The sequence below is a fragment of the Perca flavescens genome, chromosome 14 (assembly GCF_004354835.1).
Source record: "Perca flavescens isolate YP-PL-M2 chromosome 14, PFLA_1.0, whole genome shotgun sequence".
NCBI classification, from domain to species: Eukaryota; Metazoa; Chordata; class Actinopteri; order Perciformes; family Percidae; genus Perca; species Perca flavescens.
The window spans coordinates 30,817,349-30,837,985 of NC_041344.1; the positions used below are offsets into that span (position 1 = coordinate 30,817,349).

A 20,637-nucleotide genomic window follows, 5' to 3' on the forward strand; every position below is an offset into this window, starting at 1 on the left:
AAATTATGAGGGGCCTTCAGGGACATTATTCAGAATTACCTCTCGCACACACTACTGAAACGCTCTCACACATACAAGTGAAACGCAACACTCTCACACATACAAGGGAAATGCTCTTTTATACACTACTGAAACGCTCTCATACATACAAGTGAAACGATCTCATAAACACTACTGAAACCCTCTCACGCGCAATACTGAAACGCTCTCATAAACGCTACTGAAATGCTCTCATAAACGCTACTGAAACGCTCTCATATACCCTACTGAAACGATCTCATAAACACTACTGAAACACTCTCATAAACGCTACTGAAACGCTCTCATAAACACTACTGAAACCCTCTCAACCGCAATACTGAAACGCTGTCATAAACGCTACTGAAACGCTCTCATAAACACTACTGAAACCCTCTCAACCGCAATACTGAAACGCTCTCATAAACGCTACTGAAACGCTCTCATAAACACTACTGAAACGCTCTCATAAACGCTACTGAAACAGTCTCATAAACACTACTGAAACGCTCTCATAAACGCTACTGAAACGCTCTCATAAACGCTACTGAAACGCTCTCATATACCCTACTGAAACGATCTCATAAACACTACTGAAACACTCTCATAAACGCTACTGAAACGCTCTCATAAACACTACTGAAACCCTCTCAACCGCAATACTGAAACGCTCTCATAAATGCTGCTGAAACACTCTCATATACACTACTGAAACACTCTCATAAACACTACTGAAACGCTCTCACGCGCAATACTGAAACGCTCTCATAAACGCTACTGAAACGCTCCCCTAAACGCTACTGAAACGCTCTCATATACCCTACTGAAACGATCTCATAAACACTACTGAAACACTCTCATAAACGCTACTGAAACGCTCTCATAAACACTACTGAAACCCTCTCAACCGCAATACTGAAACGCTCTCATAAACGCTACTGAAACGCTCTCATAAACACTACTGAAACGCTCTCATAAACGCTACTGAAACACTCTCATAAACACTACTGAAATGCTCTCATAAACGCTACTGAAACGCTCTCATAAATGCTGCTGAAACACTCTCATATACACTACTGAAACACTCTCATAAACACTACTGAAACGCTCTCACGCGCAATACTGAAACACTCTCATAAACGCTACTGAAACGCTCCCCTAAACGCTACTGAAACGATCTCATATGCCCTACTGAAACGATCTCATAAACACTACTGAAACACTCTCATAAACACTACTGAAACCCTCTCAACCGCAATACTGAAACGCTCTCATAAACACTACTGAAACGCTCTCATAAACACTACTGAAACGCTCTCATAAACGCTACTGAAATGCTCTCATAAACACTACTGAAATGCTCTCATAAACACTACTAAAACGCTCTCATAAATGCTACTGAAACACTCTCATATACACTACTGAAACGCTCTCATATACACTACTGAAACGCTCATAAATGCTACTGAAACGCTCTCATATACACTACTGAAACGCTCTCATAAACGCTACCGAAACGCTCTCATAAACGCTACTGAAACGCTCTCATATACACTACTGAAACTCTCATAAACGCTATTGAAACGCTCTCATAAACGCTACTGAAACACTCTCATACACGCTACTGAAACGCTCTCATAAACGCTACTGAAACGCTCTCATATACACTACTGAAAAACTCGCTTACACGCACAACATTTTGCATAAACTACAAAAAAGCTTTACCAAATACTAGTAAAATAGTGTTCATATAGCTTGCCCTTAAGGGTCAGATGTGATCATGGTAAGGAAAATATAAATGTTGCCTGTTTTATGTTGGAAAGAAGATAATTGAACAGTGTTATTACAGGTATATCAGTACACAACCAAAGGAGGGTGTACTGGATTCATTGAATGAACTACATTTATTTTGTCTGCATTATGTTTATTTACCAAGGATTGAAAGAGCAGTAACATAATTCATCAATCAATCAATAGAACAACCATGACCTCTTCACACCAGGGGGGCAGACACCTCCAGCTGTGGCATTCAGGTGTCATTAATAATGCAGGAATCCATCCAGCTCTAAACAGCATTTTTGATGCCGATAACAACTATGGCATTGATGAAGAAGGGCCATTACCTGAACTTCAAACCAATAATAATGTTGTAATTCCAGACATAGATGTTACTATTAATGACACCACAACTAAAATTATTCAACAAGTAAACCCACTTGAAAAAAATGATGGGAACCATGGAATAGATGTTTTTTCTTCACTTCTGCACTTTAAGTGAATAACATAGGAGTTATTTTAAGGTTTGTTAAAATGTTTTCTTCACTTGTGCAGTGTATTCTGTGAATTAAAGTTTTGTTAAAACGTAAAACATTTTATCAAAAATAAATTAACATTTGGTAAAAAGTTTGGTAAAAATATGAAACATGCCGTTAAAATGTAAATGTTTTAAAACAGGCTGACTGAGTCAACTGAATTGTGGTGAAACTATATAAAATACATAAGTTATATTGCATACGGCATTCAGAAATGAAAAAAATAACTCTTGTTTGTTTCAGAAAACAGACTGAGACAAGCAGAAAGGTAGAGACAAACAGAGAAAGTGAGACACAGACAGAAAAAGTTTTCAGAGCATGACATGTTCATGCCCTGCCAAACCCATATGTGTTTCCTAATGCAAAGTCAAACTTCTCCTTGAACAGTTGGTAAGACACATGTAGTGGCAAGTTGATGCAGTTAACACATGGGTTGGCAAGAGGGAACATTGATGTAGAGAAGCCATCATCTCCTTTGTGAATGAACTGGTCAGATGCTCAAGTTGTGAAGGCCAATATCTTCTCTAGTTTGGATGGCCCTTCTTCTATAAAAAGAAAAACATTATCAGTGGTAGTTGATCCAATTAATATGTATGTGAATCATCTCTAAAGCAATTAACATCAGCTGATACTGAATAAATTGTCCAGTTAGAGTATTTCACTTCTCAAAACCAAAGCGTCTAAAATCTGAATGCCTCTTACAGCAATTCATTTATAACAGGTCTTTCATCTTTCAACATTCGCAGGTTGCTTTGTGATAATGTTATGACCACCAAGAGAATAAAATAATAAGAATGATACTAAAAAAAACAGACGACCATTGACCATTAAACCATTAATTACCTTCTGCATTTTGGAGATAGTCCCTCCAGAAAGTAACGACCATCTCCTCAGCAGCTCTCTTGTTGCTCCCTTCTGGAGAGAGATGAATGCTGAAAAGATCATCCACAGCTCATAGCAGAACAATGGTCGAAAGCTGTCTGGATGTCTTCGTATTTGGTCCTGAACCCAAAGAGTTTTCACTCCTTCACAGAATCTGTACAAACAACATGGAATAATTGTGCAATCCATAATTCAAATTGTACACTGTCAAATTGTCCCTTGGTTTAATACAAACACATTAGATTTTGTGAAGCTAGTCTTACACCTTGTTGGTCAATGGTTAAAATTATGACTCTTTTTGAGATTGATCTGACTGTACAACAACTAACACTGAATACCTTTGAAATGGACTTTGAACCCTGTGGATGACCTGAAACATGACAATTTCTTGTACCAGCAGATCCCTGTCTCTTATCGACCGCATAGGCCTCAGACATCCTGCATTGGCCAAGTAGTCAAGCAAAGGTGCATTTGACTTTTCAAGGTCCTCAAGGGTTGTACTTTCAGATACCTAGCATCACAAGAAGCAGCAAGATGGCTTGTTATGGAAGTTTCAGTCATTTAAGTTATTAGTACGAACCCAGACACTAGTGGTCTGCATACTACAGAATGCCTAGAGGTCCCCTAACAGTTCAGTGCAGGTTTTTTTCCAGACATTGCTACAATGCGATAAATAAGAGGGAAAATATGCTTTGCTGTCGACACTTGTCCGTTGAATAGTTGTGGCATTCAAACTACAACATAATATGTAAAGTGGGCTGATACTCCTTTTCAAAAGGGAAAACAACAAGAGAACCTTTTAATGTAAACTAATTCAGTATAACATTCAAAATCTATCAACTGACCTTTTTGACTTTTTCCAAGAGTTCTGTGTCAGCTATGTCTGCGAGAGGAAGTTTGGTGGTGGATCGCCATGTACCAAGCTCACTGCAATGGCTTTGCCAGCAATGTAGTACCAGTCCTCTCTTAGAGCTGCAAAACAATGGCATAAAAGGAAAAACAATATTGATAAATACCACATTTCGGCAAACAAAAACTGTCTCTCAATTAAAGGCCGGGTCTCGAATGATGACCAGGGCCGTGGTTGACACAAACAAATAAAAAGCTAGGTGTAAAAATGAATGGAGAAGTGAGCTGCAATATAATATGCATGCCAAGGATGATGTACATTTCCAATAACTTAATCTAATAAATTAAGCAATATAATTTTGCTTGGTCCAGGGTGAAAAATACTGACTTTTCCTTTTCAGTGCGACTATCCAAATTAAGTCACTGTGGATGCATTTCTTAGCAAAACTGGATTGTATAGTACCATACATGTTCCACAAGATGACGGTAGCCAAATTTCAAGGGCCATGTGGGAATGTTGCAAATCAAAGTTTTGCACAACACATTGCTGCAAATGTTTCATGAAACTGTAGAGGGATTTTAATTGAAAACAGATACAGAAAGACCTGATTTTGAATTTATCACATAATGCAGTAAGTGTAACAGGGCAAACAGGGGCAGATTAAAACAACGCTTCATACTAAAATATGAGCAAATGTTTGTAATAATCATGAAAGTAAGAGGAAAAAAAAGAGGCATTTACCTGACATCGTCTGGAATGTGCTCACCAAAGCCATCCCTGATGCGTTCTAAAACTTTTTGTAACCATGATTTTGGACCTAACCATGATTTTGGACCTTGTTTGCACACTACTTCCCATGATTGATTAGAGAGTAGTATTACGCCCTTGTTGAAATGGTCATGCTGCTGTGTCCTGACTCTGAAATAAGATTGTAACAATCAGAACACATGAAAACAGCCAGTACAATATATGTCATACTGCTATAGGAAATACAATACAAAATACTAACCACCACCCGCTATCAATATTATATAAATAATGGGTAGTGGTTATCAATATCAGTTATATTTAACCCATTAATATTCAGATTTTGGTCAAATATATTCATGTTAACCAATTTTATCACTTCAAGCCCTGAACACTCTTATTTACGTGATTTCTCTCTGAGCCATAAATCTACCATGAAAAACCACATGTCTGCCCTTCCCTTTAACACAGACTCATTAGCTATTGTAGGCTGTGGACCAAGGTTATTATAGTTTTGCATTTTTCATTAGTTTTTATTTTTATTTCGTTTTGACTTTTTGTTTTCAAATTCAGTTTAGTTTTAATTAGTTTTTAAAGCGTTTTTGCTAGTTTAGTTTAGTTTTTATTTTTTGAAAATGCTTAGTTTTAGTTTAGTTTTAGTCTTTTTTTCTAATATGGGTTATTTATAAGGGGCAAGACTCAGAAATGTCAGAAAAAAGTATTGTGTAATAATAACTCAACAAAAACATCATACAATTTTAGAAATATGTATTCACAATATATTCAACAATAACACCAGTACATAAAATGTACATATGATGATGAGCACAAATACAGTATCTCACAAAAGTGAGTACACCCCTCACATGTTTGTAAATATTTCATTATATCTTTTAATGGGACAACACTGAAGAAATTACACGGTGTACAGCTTGTATAACAGTGTTAATGTGCTGTCCTCTCAAAATAACTCAACACACAGCCATTAATGTCTAAACCGCTGGCAACAAAAGTGAGTACACCCCTATGTTAAATGTTAAATTAAAATAGCCCCACATCATCACATACCCTTCACCATACCTAGAGATTGGCATGGTTTTATGTCAGTTAGCCTAATAGCTGGTTTGATTTGCAGTGAGAGATGATTTTATGGAAAGTACCCCATGCCACTCTAGGTATGGTGAAGGGTATGTGATGATGTGGGGGGGCTATTTTAATTCCAAAGGCCAAGGGAACTTTATCAGGATGCATAGTATCCTGGATCCATGAAATAACTGGCCTTTAAAAATAACCATCTGCCTGCCTCTATGGGAATTTAACAGGGGTGTACTGACTTTTGTTGCCAGCGGTTTAGACATTAATGGCTGTGTGTTGAGTTATTTTGAGGGGACAGTGCATTTACACTGTTATACAAGCTGCACACTTAATACTTTATTGTAGCAAAGTGTAATTCTTCAGTGTTGTCCCATTAAAAGATAATGAAATTTTTACTAAAATGTAAAAAACACTTTTGTGAGATACTGTATGTAAACAGTCTACACAAGACGCAGCAGTAAGTGCAAAATGTGCTAGTAACTGTGTCAGGAAAAAACCTAAATAGCCAACAGACTAAAGAAGACATACATAAACAGGTGTTTTGAACTTTGGTTCGAGTAAAGTGGCGAACTTTTTGAAGTCAGTCGACTCCCACAGTTGTGTAGCTAGACATCCCAGTATCAACACACATATTAACCCACGCTTCCTCACGCTTTTAGTGTTCATGCGTATTTACTAACCAGCAGCTATCAGGTCGCCGGTGAAAGCCCTCCTGTAGTGTTCTCTGTCCTGCGGTTGTCTCCGTCATGCTGTCTGGCCCTGGCCCCATACATCCATGCCCTGTACCGGGGTTATATTATCTTCTGTTTCGGGGGAAGGGGGCTTTGCCTTCTCCTTGCCCTGTCACTGCTTGTTAAGGTAAGCTAGGTTAGCCTCCTTGTGTGCGCTTCTCAAATGTACTTTCAAATTCGTGGGATTTTTCCCTTAATTGTCCACTTATTTTACCACCTTCCACTGCGAGGCACTTGCTTTTATCTGACACAGTCATAACCAGATAGGACTCTGCCGCTTTATTCAAACTTTTGGTACCGCTATGATGCCATGCGAGGGGCACGGACATGTTGTGTTCAATTTGACGTGGAATGTCGGCATTTCTGGGTTCCCAGTCGGAAACTATTACATGTCTACGGCATAGACTGAATTAAACAGGTAGGAAATGTCAACTCTGAAAGATATGTTATTTGCTCTGTGAAAGACATTGACAAAGACGAAAACTAAGGACATTTACTCGATAATTTTATTTCATTTTAGTTAGTTTTGCAAACAGACATTACAGTTTTAGTTATCGTTTTTTTGTAATGCCTCGTTTTTATTTTTATTTCAGTTAACGACAATGTTTTTTCCCATCTAGTTTTCGTTATTTCGTTCGTTTTCGTTAACAATTATAACCTTGCTGTGGACAGGGCATGGAAGGTTATAATTTGTCAACTGAGGTGACAATCGCAAGGTCAGAGTTCAGCAGCCACCTTGAAATGGGACTGGTGTTTCTGAGTGAAATAAATGTAACGTGAAAAGGGGATATGCAATAAACAGTCATTCCTTTATGCTGTGAATGAATGCTATGAATGATCACATATGGAATTATGTACTTAACAAAAAAGTGTGAAATAACTGAAAACATGTCATATTTTAGATTCTTCAAAGTAGCCACACTTTGCTTTTTTTGATAACTCTGCAAACCCTTGGTGTTCTCTCAATGAGCTTCATGAGGTAGTCACCTGAAATGGTTTTCACTTCACAGGTGTGCCTTGTCAGGGTTAATTAGTGGAATTTTTCCCTTATTAATAAAAAACAAAGTGTGGGTACTTTGAGAAATCTAAAATATAAGACATGTTTTCAGTTATTTCACACTTTTTTGTTAAGTACATAATTCCATATGTGTTCATTCATAGTTTTGATGCCTTCAGTGAGAATCTACAATGTAAATAGTCATGAAAATAAATAATATAACGCATTGAATGAGAAGGTGTGTCCAAACTTTTGGACTGTACTGTAGATGAGAAATAAGCTAAGACAAAAAAGGGGGCATACATAAAAAGTAGTTTTATGTATAATCAGTATTTTTTACTAAAGTACGTGACTCAAATACTGGTGAAGGATGTATTTAATCACAGCAGTAATATGCAGTGAAGATCATCACTGGTAAATGTATTATTGCTTCAGTGTGGGGCAGAAAATAACAGAGGATTTACAGACTGTAACAGACTGTAACAACAGACAACAGTAACAACAGTCAGTAACATTAGTTTAAGATATGACACTGTTCAAGTAAACAACCAATATGGCCAAATAACAACATTAGATTATGCTTGGTGTAACAGCAGTGCAGAAATGATGAAGAAACATTTAGTAAAATGATGAATCTAGGCCCCCTGCAAAACTATGCCAAGTTTAGTAGATCTGAGAATGGACCCATGGGGTGGTAGTGAGCAGTTTGTACACAATTACTGTTTAGGCCCCTGGATTAAACAAGAACTTATATTTATAATTTGCCTTTTCCACCTCGTGGGGCTGAGACTTCTCTGTAGTACCCCCAAACTTGTAAATTCCCACCCCAGATCAATTTATGTAATACAATTGTTAGTTTTAAATCAAATCTGAAGATGCATTTCTACTCTCTTGCTTTTAAATTCCTTTGATTCCTAATGTTTTTTTAAGATTCAGAGCTATGAACTGAACTCATCTTTTTCTTATGCTTTTGTATTTACAAACGTTCCATTGTTGTTTTATTCTATGTTACTTAATTTGATTCTACTTTTGCCAAAATATATTCATGGTACCTTGTATACTTGATTATGTATCTTTAAGGTATACTGTTTATGCCCTCCCTGCTCTAGCTGTAAAGCACTTTGGGTCAACTTTAAATGTGCTATAACATGACTTGACTTGACTTTTGATAAAATAACAAAAAGGTCCACCTTTTGACAGATTAACTTGTTAGTTTAATACTTATTGGCTAAAATGTGTGTCAAAAAAGCGGTGTCAAAATAAGTAATTTCATTGGTTACATTTTCTTGTTTAGACCTGCTAATTTTAATATTCAAATGAGCCATGTGTTGATTCGCCATAACACGCTGTCAATCAAGCTCTCTGCGACAGAGAACGTAACGTTAACTAACGTCGGTTGTTGGACTGAAATTCTGAAAATGCTCATACTTATATGTATAGGCAAAGCCTAGGCAAAGCCTATACATCTGAAACAGAAGGTGCTGTATTTTTTTTACCCTTTATCTATCCAGATAAAAACATTAAGAACAGTTTCTGTATGATGTTTATTAGACCTATGTAATCTGAATTGGAAGGGCACGTTGTCATAAGCTGTATCTTGTATATTTATTATTAGCTATGTGGTATGTGTATGCACCTTTATGTAATCAGGTGGAAAAGATAAAATAAGATATTCCTATATTTGTCCCACAATGGGAAAAGTCCAGTGTTACAGCAGCAAAGTGGATAGAAAAAAAAACAGTATAACTAAACAGTAAGAGTAGGACAATAATAAATAACAAATAAAAACACTATGTACAAGAGAAAAAACAGTAAGAATCCACAATAGATAACACAAATAGTAGCATCAGCAGCAGTTGCACATAGGCAATATATTGCACAGTGAATATGGAATGGTATTGCACAGTAGTTATTGCACATTGTTATTATATATAAATATTATATATATTAATTAATTATTATTATTGATGCCGAGCCACCATAGTGTCCCGGTGGAAGCAGCATTAAAACATGAAAAATATATATATGAAAGCGTTTCACTTGTATGTGTGAGAGCTTTTTAGTAGCGTTTATGAGAGCGTTTCAGTAGCATTTATAAGCGTGTTTCAGTATTGCGCCTGAGAGCGTTTCAGTAGCGTTTATGAGAGCGTTTCAGTAGTGTATATGAGAGCGTTTCAGTAGCGTTTATGAGAGCGTTTCAGTAGCATTTATGAGAGCGTTTCAGTAGCATTTATGACAGCGTTTCAGTAGCGTTTATGAGAGCATTTCAGTATTGCAAGTGAGAGCGTTTTAGTAGTGTTTATGAGAGCGTTTCACTTGTGTGTGTGAGAGCGTTTCAGTAGTGTTTATGAGAGCGTTTCAGTATTGTGCGTGAGAGGGTTTCAGTAGTAAAAGAGCGTTTCACTTGTATGTGTGAGAGCTTTTCAGTAGTGTATATAAGAGCATTTCACTTGTATGTGTGAGAGCATTGCGTTTCACTTGTATGTGTGAGAGCGTTTCAGTAGTGTGTGCGCGAGGTAATTCTGAATAATATATTGCACAGTGAATATGGAATGGTATTGCACAGTAGTTATTGCACATTGTTATTATATATAAATATTATATATATTAATTAATTATTATTATTGATGCCGAGCCACCATTGTGTCCCGGGGAAGCAGCATTTAAACATGAAAAATATATATATGAAAGCGTTTCACTTGTATGTGTGAGAGCTTTTTAGTAGCGTTTATGAGAGCGTTTCAGTAGCAGTTATAAGCGCGTTTCAGTATTGCGCGTGAGAGCGTTTCAGTAGCGTTTCAGTAGCGTTTATGAGAGCGTTTCAGTAGTGTATATGAGAGCGTTTCAGTAGTGTATATGAGAGCGTTTCAGTAGCGGTTATGAGAGCATTTCAGTAGTGCATATGAGAGCGTTTCAGTAGTGTTTATGAGAGCGTTTATGAGAGCGTTTCAGTAGCGTTTATGAGAGCGTTTCAGTAGCGTTTATGAGAGCATTTCAGTAGTGTTTATGAGAGCATTTCAGTAGTGTATATGAGAGCGTTTCAGTAGCGGTTATGAGAGCATTTCAGTAGTGCATATGAGAGCGTTTCAGTATTGCGCGTGAGAGGGTTTCAGTAGTATAAGAGCGTTTCACTTGTATGTGTGAGAGCTTTTCAGTAGTGTATATAAGAGCATTTCACTTGTATGTATGAGAGCATTGCATTTCACTTGTATATGTGAGAGCGTTTCAGTAGCGTTTATGAGAGCGTTTCAGTAGCATTTATGAGAGCGTTTCAGTAGCGTTTATGAGAGCATTTCAGTAGTGTTTATGAGAGCGTTTCAGTAGTGTTTATGAGAGCGTTTCAGTAGTGTATATGAGAGCGTTTTAGTAGTGTTTATGAGAGTGTTTCAGTAGCATTTATGAGAGTGTTTCAGTAGCGTTTATGAGAGCATTTCAGAAGTGTTTATGAGAGTGTTTCAGTAGCGTTTATGAGAGCGTTTTAGTAGCGTTTATGAGAGTGTTTCAGTAGTGTTTATGAGAGCGTTTCAGTAGCGTTTATGAGAGCGTTTCCGTAGCGTTTATGAGAGCGTTTCAGTAGCGTTTATGAGAGCGTTTCAGTAATGTTTATGAGCGCGTTTCAGTAGCGTTTATGAGAGCGTTTCAGTAGCATTTATGAGAGCGTTTCAGTAGCGTTTATGAGAGCGTTTCAGTAGCGTTTATGAGAGCGTTTCACTTGTATTTGTGAGAGCGTTTCAGTAGTGTTTATGAGAGCGTTTCAGTATTGCGCGTGAGAGGGTTTCAGTAGTATAAGAGCGTTTCACTTGTATGTGTGAGAGCTTTTCAGTAGTGTATATAAGAGCATTTCACTTGTATGTATGAGAGCATTGCATTTCACTTGTATATGTGAGAGCGTTTCAGTAGTGTGTGCGAGAGGTAATTCTGAATAATGTCCCTGACGGCCCCTCATACATTAAGCTCTCGCGCAATCGTTACCCTTAATGTCCTTGTTATCAGTCTGAACTTTAATACTGTTTGTAATAAAACCTGAATGAAGAAAAGTGTGTTTGCCTATTACACTTTCTTTCATTTTCAAATTGTATCTCGGGATGGGGGATACCACTAGTTGATGCTGTGTTGGCAAGATGTTAACAATCACAAATTGTTGTAAACATATAAATTCTGCGGTGACCCCGTGCGTAATGCTGCATGATGGCACTGCTGGCCCTGCAGGAGGACTACGCTAATGGAAGAATCAGGAGAAAAAGAGACTTCAGGGACCATGACAATGACTGATTAATATGCCGATTTTCTAAAGCAGAGCTGTTGGATCTATGTACTGAATTGGGTCCAGTAACGCAACGCGCTGGAACCGTGCCATCCCGGTCCAAATACAGGTCCTCGCCACTCTGGGGGCAACCGGCTGTTTCCAGAGGGAAATGTCAGACAGCTAAGTGTTTTTTTAAATAAATATTATATATAATCTTCAACTTTATCACTAAGGCTTGTTTGGATATAATATATAGTTCTGTTAAATCTTATTATATACGTCTGGTATATCAAAGCTGTCCCAGAGTGCCGTAATGCCTGCTGTTTTGGACGTATTATTAATATATGTAGTCTATAAATCAGGGTTCCATACACTGTGCAAGAACAGGCCGAAATTATAATTCAATTTGCAGCAATTACTGAACGTCTGAAAAGTTTTTTGCTTTTTCTCCGCCAGTCATCATGATTAGTTGTAACAACTGCCAGTGTCAGTCAGCAGTCACGAGGTGCTTTGCATTGACTATTTATGGTTAAAAATGGGCGTGTACAGGGCGGGATAAGAGGCTGATCCATGTACGCACGCTTGTAGGTAATCGCTGATTTATAAGGAGAACATTGCTTTCAGGTGTGCGTACACATGGTTTTATAAATCAGATTTTTTTTGCCGTATGCCATTTTGGGCTTTTGGGCGTACGTACACTTATAGTAAGAATCCTATGCACAGTTTTATAAATGAGACCCCAAGTTTTCACAATACAAGAAGCTGTTTGGGGCTAAATTCACATGATTCTGACATAGAAACATATTTGTAAGAGATTATGGTTGGAAATGACTGCAAAGCTGTGTTAGTGGTGGTTATGATTTTAGGCCACAATAAGATCTTTGGAGGAAATGACTGCGATATAAACCATGTTTACACAATGCAAGAAGCTGTTTGGTGCTCAATTCACATGATTCTGACATAGAAACATATGTATGGAGCCCCCCTGGTCCCACTTTGTCAAAAAAAATTAATTATAACTATCTCGTGGCCACGAGATAATTCTTCTTCATATTTTATAGCCTATATTTATACTTTTTACATGTATATATGTCACAAAGTGGTGCCAGGCAGCCAGAGTTTTCTTATGTTGTATATAGTGTGGTGTTTCTGGTGTTTTACTTTGTATATAGTGTGGTGTTTTGGTTTGCCTGGCACAGAGCTGAAGACTCCTCCCGGAACACGGAAAGTGCGCCAACACACCGGGAGCGCATTTTGATAATGAATGGCTGAGACATAAGGAGGAAAGACGAGCGGATAGAGAGCGAAAAAGAAACTTTGGGGACGCTACAGGAGCGCAGGACGGAGCACAGATAGATGGGCAGGACAGCGGAGCCGGAGCCGGAGGACAGCTGTGGATGTTTGGCGGATCGGCGCGTTGGCGTGATGATGATGATGTAGGCTAAACACAAACGACATTTCATGCAACAACAGTGAAATTTTCATGTAGTTACTATAATTGGGCCCGTGTTAGTGAGGACTAGATTAGGACTGTATTTAAAGCTGATTCTGGTTCCCAACTTCGCCCCAGGTGTGTCTGTTTAAAACACGGACTCAGACAACTTCTCTCTTTTGATGTTATATTTAATTAAGCAACAGTAGTAGCTGTGCTACGTGTGTTTGTGTGTGGTCAGATCTCGAGGACGCACACACACGCACTCAACGGATTGTCATCGTCCAAACTGCGACCTCGACAATCTTATTGGTTTGGACATCTGCTATCCCACCAGCGGTGGCTGCATGGTTAAGGGATGTTTTATTTTTTTCTTAAACTAGAAAAAGTTAAATTCACGTTGAAAGGATCAGTCCAGAAATTTTACTTAAAATGGCAACCCTTTGTGACATATTTTGAGAATCTTAAAGTATTGCGTATGAGACACCTTTTTATTTTATATTCTACTTCTTCTTCTCTCTCTTCTCTTCTATGTTTATTCAAATCAATGGTCAACTACCTTAATGTGGAACTGAGTAGCCTGACTGCCAATTGTGAAACTGTGAGTTTAAAGCCTTGTTAAACAACTGGTGTCGAAATGTGGGCATGCAGTTGTGGGCTTGTTTTCCGTGTGTAGATCCTTAAACTGTTTTGAAGAACTGTGTAACAAACAAAATGGAAAAAAAAGCTGTTTTCCCAGAATGTTGTCAAAACATGTTTTATATACTGTATAATTAATAATCTAGCGAGAGTAGAGGGAGGCAGGCCAGTACAGCCCGATCCGGTTGGGGAGAGTCCAATGTATGTGGGTGTCAAGTAATATCATTGGTGAAATTAGTTCAAAATTTACATATTTTAGTGCAAAGGTTCATAACTAATGATTGTTTCTACTAACTTGGAGCAATGAAAGACAGGGGTTGCCAATTGGTCAAGGACAAGAGACTTGGTATTTTATGACTAAATTACAAGAGACTTGGTATTTTATGACTAAATTAACCGAACTTGACAGCACTACTTCCTGACATCCAGCATTCCAGGCGCCATTCTGAGGAATTCCAATCTGTCATGTCCTGCCTCCTGCAGCTCCAGTATCCAGGAATGAGTAGGTGTTGGGACAAGTTTTTCATTTATATTTGCCATTCCTAGCCTAAAACAAACTGAGGAATTCCAATGAGTGGAAAGGCAACTCTCCTCTACAAAAATAATATTTATTGACGTGACTCCCTGATGGTCTAGTGGCTAGGATTCGGCCCTCTCACCGCTGCGACCTGGGTTCGATTCCGGGTCAGGGAAGTGCCAGTACTTGAAAAATACAGGTTAATCACTTGAATGAGTATGGTTTGGGACAGGTTTTTCATTCACTGATTTAGCTTGGTCTAATCCTTCCTCATTAGGTTAAGAACTCCGACACTCATCAGGACGACTATTTCCTTTAAATCTGATCCGCAACCGTGCCTGTATCCTTTTGTTGTTATTGATGGGCTATAAACACTTCATCTGCCTCTATCTCAATGACAGTTCTTTTCCATCTTTTAAACATTAACTCAACCCCTAAACAACTTGTTTTACCTGAAAACCAATGTATGTGGGTGTCAAGTAATATCATTGGTGAAATTAGTTCAAAATTTACATATTTTAGTGCAAAGGTTCATAACTAATGATTGTTTTCTACTAACTTGGAGCAATGAAAGACAGGGGTTGCCAATTGGTCAAGGAACAACAAGAGACTTGGTATTTTATGACTAAATTACGAACCGACTACTTGACAGCAGTGTAATCTGTCATGTCCTGCCTCCTGCAGCTCTATCCAGGCGCCATTCCTAGCCTAAAACAAACTGAGGAATTCCAATAAGTGGAAAGGCAACTCTCCTCTACAAAAATAATTTTTATTGACGTGACTCCCTGATGGTCTAGTGGCTAGGATTCGGCGCTCTCACCGCCGCGGCCCGGGTTCGATTCCCGGTCAGGGAAGTGCCAGTACTTGAAAGATACCAGTTAAACATTTGAATGAGTAGGTGTTGGGACAAGTTTTTCATTTATATTTGTCTAATACTTCCTCATATTTTATGACTAATTTAAAAAACGACTACTTGACAGCGGTGTATTCTGTCATGTCCTGCCTCCTGCAGTTCCATCCAGGTGCCATTCCTCGCCTAAAACAAACTGAGGAATTCCAATAAGTGGAAAGGCAACTCTCCTCTACAAAAATAATTTTTATTGACGTGACTCCCTGATGGTCTAGTGGCTAGGATTCGTTGCTCTCACCATCGCGGCCTGTGTTTGATTCCCGGTCAGGGAAGTGCCAGTACTTGAAAAATACAGGTTAACCACTTGAATGAGTATGACTTGGGACAGGTTTTTTCATTTATTTTTGGTCTAATTTCCTCATTCCTCATATTTTTCCTTTATGACTAATTTAAAAAACAACTACTTGACAGTTCTTTTGTAATCTGTCATGTCCTGCCTCCTGCAGCTCTATCCAGGCGCCATTTTAGCCTAAAACAAACTGAGGAATTCCAAATAAGTGGAAAGGCAACAAGGGAATTCTATGGCTGGGTTCAAGTAATATCATTGGTGAAATTAGTTCAAAAGTGCAAGTTCATCCTTTGAATGAGTATGAATGATTGTTTCTAAACTTGGGACAAAGGGGGTTCATGGTCTAAAGTGGCTTGGGATTACAAAACGACTTTGACAGCAGTGTAATCTGTCATGTCCTCCTCCTGCAGCTCTATCCAGGCGCCATTCCTAGCCTAAAACAAACTGAGGAATTCCAATGAGTGGAAAGGCAACTCTCCTCTACAAAAATAATTTTTATTGACATCACTCCCTGATGGTCTAGTGGCTAGGATTCGGGTTCACACTCAAAATCTGGGTTGATTCCGGTCAGGGAAGTGCCAGTACTTGAAAAATACAGGTTAACCACTTGAATGAGTGTGATTTTTTTCATTTATATTTGTCTAGGTTTTTCATTCACTTATTTAGGTTGGTCTAATCCTTCCTCATTAGGTTAAGAACTCCGACACTCTTTAGGAAAAATAATTTTTATTGACTATTTCCTTTAAATCTGACCATAACCGTGCCTGTATCCTTTTGTTGTTATTGATGGGCTATAAACACTTCATCTGCCTCTATCTCAATGACAGTTCTTTTCCATCTTTCTCAAACAGTTCATTTTAAACATTAACTCAACCCCTAAAAACAACGTTTTACCTGAAAACCAATGTATGTGGGTGTCAAGTAATATCATTGGTGAAATTAGTTCAAAATTTACATATTTTAGTGCAAAGGTTCATAACTAATGATTGTTTTTCGACTAACTTGGAGCAATGAAAAACAGGGGTTGCCAATTGGTCAAGGAACAACAAGAGACTTGGTATTTTATGACTAAATTACGAACCGACTACTTGACAGCAGTGTAATCTGTCATGTCCTGCCTCCTGCAGCTCTATCCAGGCGCCATTCCTAGCCTAAAACAAACTGAGGAATTCCAATAAGTGGAAAGGCAACTCTCCTCTACAAAAATAATATTTATTGACGTGACTCCCTGATGGTCTAGTGGCTATCTGCCTCTATGGTCAATTCGATTCAGTTCTTTTTTCAGTGCCAGTTTGAAACATTACCAACCCCTAAACAACTTGAATGAGTATGTTTATGACATTTATATTTGTGTCAAGTAATATCATTGACTAAATTAGTTCAAAATTTACATATTTTATGATGATTGTTTTCTACTAACTTTTAAAAAACTACTACTTGACAGCGGTGTACTTGACAGCTGTAATCTGTCATTGTCCTGCCTCCTGCAGCTCCATCCAGGCGCCATTCCTAGCCTAAAACAAACTGAGGAATTCCAATAAGTGGAAAGGCAACTCTCCTCTACAAAAATAATATTTATTGACGTGACTCCCTGATGGTCTAGTGGCTAGGATTCGGCGCTCTCACCATCGTGGCCTGTGTTTGATTCCCGGTCAGGGAAGTGCCAGTACTTGAAAGATACCAGTTAAACATTTGAATGAGTAGGTGTTGGGACAAGTTTTTCATTTATATTTGTCTAATACTTCCTCATATTTTATGACTAATTTAAAAAACGACTACTTGACAGCGGTGTATTCTGTCATGTCCTGCCTCCTGCAGCTCCATCCAGGCGCCATTCCTAGCCTAAAACAAACTGAGGAATTCCAATGAGTGGAAAGGCAACTCTCCTCTACAAAAATAATATTTATTGATGTGACTCCCTGATGGTCTAGTGGCTAGGATTCGGCCCTCTCACCGCTGCGACCTGGGTTCGATTCCGGGTCAGGGAAGTGCCAGTACTTGAAAAATACAGGTTAATCACTTGAATGAGTATGGTTTGGGACAGGTTTTTCATTCACTGATTTAGCTTGGTCTAATCCTTCCTCATTAGGTTAAGAACTCCGACACTCATCAGGACGACTATTTCCTTTAAATCTGATCCGCAACCGTGCCTGTATCCTTTTGTTGTTATTGATGGGCTATAAACACTTCATCTGCCTCTATCTCAATGACAGTTCTTTTCCATCTTTTAAACATTAACTCAACCCCTAAACAACTTGTTTTACCTGAAAACCAATGTATGTGGGTGTCAAGTAATATCATTGGTGAAATTAGTTCAAAATTTACATATTTTAGTGCAAAGGTTCATAACTAATGATTGTTTCTACTAACTTGGAGCAATGAAAGACAGGGGTTGCCAATTGGTCAAGGAACAACAAGAGACTTGGTATTTTATGACTAAATTACGAACCGACTACTTGACAGCAGCAGTGTATCTGTCATGTCCTGCCTCCTGCAGCTCTATCCAGGCGCCATTCCTAGCCTAAAACAAACTGAGGAATTCCAATAAGTGGAAAGGCAACTCTCCTCTACAAAAATAATTTTTATTGACATCACTCCCTGATGGTCTAGTGGCTAGGATTCGGCGCTCTCACCGCCGAAGCCTGCGTTTGATTCCCGTTCAGGGAAGTGCCAGTACTTGAAAAATACCAGTTAAACATTTGAATGAGTAGGTGTTGGGACAAGTTTTTCATTTTTATATTTTAAAAAACGTCTAATACTTCCCTCATATTTTATGAACTAATTTAAAAAATAACGACTACTTGACAGCCTTTTGGTGTATTCTGTCATGTCCTGCCTCCTGCAGTTCCATCCAGGTGCCATTCCTAGCCTAAAAAACAAACTGAAAACCAATGGAATTCCAATAAGTGGAAAGGCAAATCAATCTCCTCTACAAAAAATATTTCCTTTAAATCTGACCCGCAACCGTGTATCCTTTTCTAGTTGTTATTGATGGGCTATAAAAACTTCATCTGCCTCTATCTCAATGACAGTTCTTTTCCATTTTTTAACATTAATTCCCCAAACTGAGGAATTCCAACAACTTGTTTTACCTGAAAACCAATGTATGGTCTAGGGTGTCAAGTAATATCCAAAAGTTACATATTTTAAAAAAAAGGTTAATAACTTGAATGAGTATGGTTTGGGACAGGTTTTTCATTTAAAGACAGGGGTTGTCTAATTCTTCCTTGGTATTTTATGACTAAATTAAAAACTACTTGACAGCAGTAAATCTGATCTGTCATGTCCTGCCTCCTTTTGTTGTTATCCAGGGGCCAAACACTTCATCTGCCTAAAACAAACTGAGGTTCTTTTCCAATTTTGGAACATTAAACAACCTCTAAAAAACTAATTTTTTTGACCCCTGATGGTCTAGTGGCTGGGATTCAAGCTCTATCATTGGTGAAATTAGTTCAAAATTCCCGGTCAGGGAAGTGCAAGGTTCTAAAAATACAAACTTGAATGAGTAAAGACAAGGACAGGTTTTTCATTTATATTTGTCTAATACTTCCTCTTGGTTTTTATGACTAATTTAAAAACCGACTACTTGACAGCAGTGTAATCTGTCATGTCCTGCCTCCTGCAGCTCTATCCAGGCGCCATTCCTAGCCTAAAACAAACTGAGGAATTCCAATAAGTGGAAAGGCAACTCTCCTCTACAAAAATAATATTTATTGACGTGACTCCCTGATGGTCTAGTGGCTAGGATTCGGCCCTCTCACCACTGCGATCTGGGTTCGATTCCGGGTCAGGGAAGTGCCAGTACTTGAAAAATACAGGTTAAGCACTTGAATGAGTATGGTTTGGGACAGGTTTTTCATTCACTGATTTAGGTTGGTCTAATCCTTCCTCATTAGGTTAAGAACTCCGACACTCTTTAGGACGACTATTTCCTTTAAATCTGACCCGCAACCGTGCCTGTATCCTTTTGTTGTTATTGATGGGCTATAAACACTTCATCTGCCTCTATCTCAATGACAGTTCTTTTCCATCTTTTAAACATTAACTCAACCCTAAACAACTTGTTTTACCTGAAAACCAATGTATGTGGGTGTCAAGTAATATCATTGGTGAAATTAGTTCAAAATTTACATATTTTAGTGCAAAGGTTCATAACTAATGATTGTTTTCTACTAACTTGGAGCAATGAAAGACAAAGGGTTTTGCCAATTGGTCAAGGAACAACAAGAGACTTGGTATTTTATGACTAAATTACGAACCGACTACTTGACAGCAGTGTAATCTGTCATGTCCTGCCTCCTGCAGCTCTATCCAGGCGCCATTCCTAGCCTAAAACAAACTGAGGAATTCCAATAAGTGGAAAGGCAACTCTCCTCTACAAAAATAATTTTTGTTGACAGGGAAGTGCCACTCCAGTTAAACATTTGATGGTCTTGGGACAAGCATTTATATTTGTCTAATACTTCCTCATATTTTATGACTAATTTAAAAAACGACTACTTGACAGCGGTGTATTCTGTCATGTCCTGCCTCCTGCAGTTCCATCCAGGTGCCATTCCTCGCCTAAAACAAACTGAGGAATTCCAGCAAGTGGAAAGGCAAATCACCTCTACAAAAATAACTTTTATTGACGTGACTCCCTGATGGTCTAGTGGCTAGGATTCGATTCCGGTCAGGGAAGTGTCAGTACTTGAAAGATACCAGTTAACCACTTGAATGAGTAGGTGTTGGGACAAGTTTTTCATTATATTTGTCTAATACTTCCTCATATTTTATGACTAATTTAAAAAACGACTACTTGACAGCGGTGTAATCTGTCATGTCCTGCCTCCTGCAGCTCCATCCAGGCGCCATTCCTAGCCTAAAACAAACTGAGGAATTCCAATAAGTGGAAAGGCAACTCCCTCTGGTCTAAAATAATATTTATTGACGTGACTCCCTGATGGTCTAGTGGCTAGGATTCGGCCCTCTC

General features: G+C 38.4%; 1 protein-coding gene and 1 non-coding gene across 2 annotated transcripts; one reads left to right on the top strand and one right to left on the bottom strand.

Annotated features, from left to right (window-relative positions):
- Positions 1-2,015: 2,015 nt before the first annotated feature.
- LOC114567792 (uncharacterized) lies at positions 2,016-17,172 on the bottom strand. Its single transcript, XM_028596896.1, has 7 exons — positions 17,118-17,172; positions 13,121-13,319; positions 4,804-4,980; positions 4,058-4,184; positions 3,551-3,723; positions 3,174-3,366; positions 2,016-2,875 (listed from the first exon to the last, which is right to left on the bottom strand). Exons 1-7 carry the CDS (start codon positions 17,170-17,172, stop codon positions 2,855-2,857), a joined length of 945 nt encoding a protein of 314 aa, XP_028452697.1. The 3' UTR covers positions 2,016-2,854.
- Positions 15,249-15,320, top strand: trnae-cuc (transfer RNA glutamic acid (anticodon CUC)). The gene has a single exon. It is a non-coding gene; the product is annotated as a tRNA-Glu (tRNA).
- Positions 17,173-20,637: the final 3,465 nt, after the last annotated feature.

Bases quoted from the DNA above. Each gene is read 5' to 3' on its own strand.
- LOC114567792 (XM_028596896.1), bottom strand. From the start codon at position 17,172: ATGGCGCCTGGATGGAGCTGCAGGAGGCAGGACAATGACAGATTACAG. The intron at 4,185-4,803 runs GTAAATGCCTCT...ATTGTTTTGCAG, and splicing joins CACATTCCAGACGATGTCAG to CTCTAAGAGAGGACTGGTAC. The intron at 2,876-3,173 runs GTAATTAATGGT...TTCTTTTTATAG, and splicing joins CTATCTCCAAAATGCAGAAG to AAGAAGGGCCATCCAAACTA.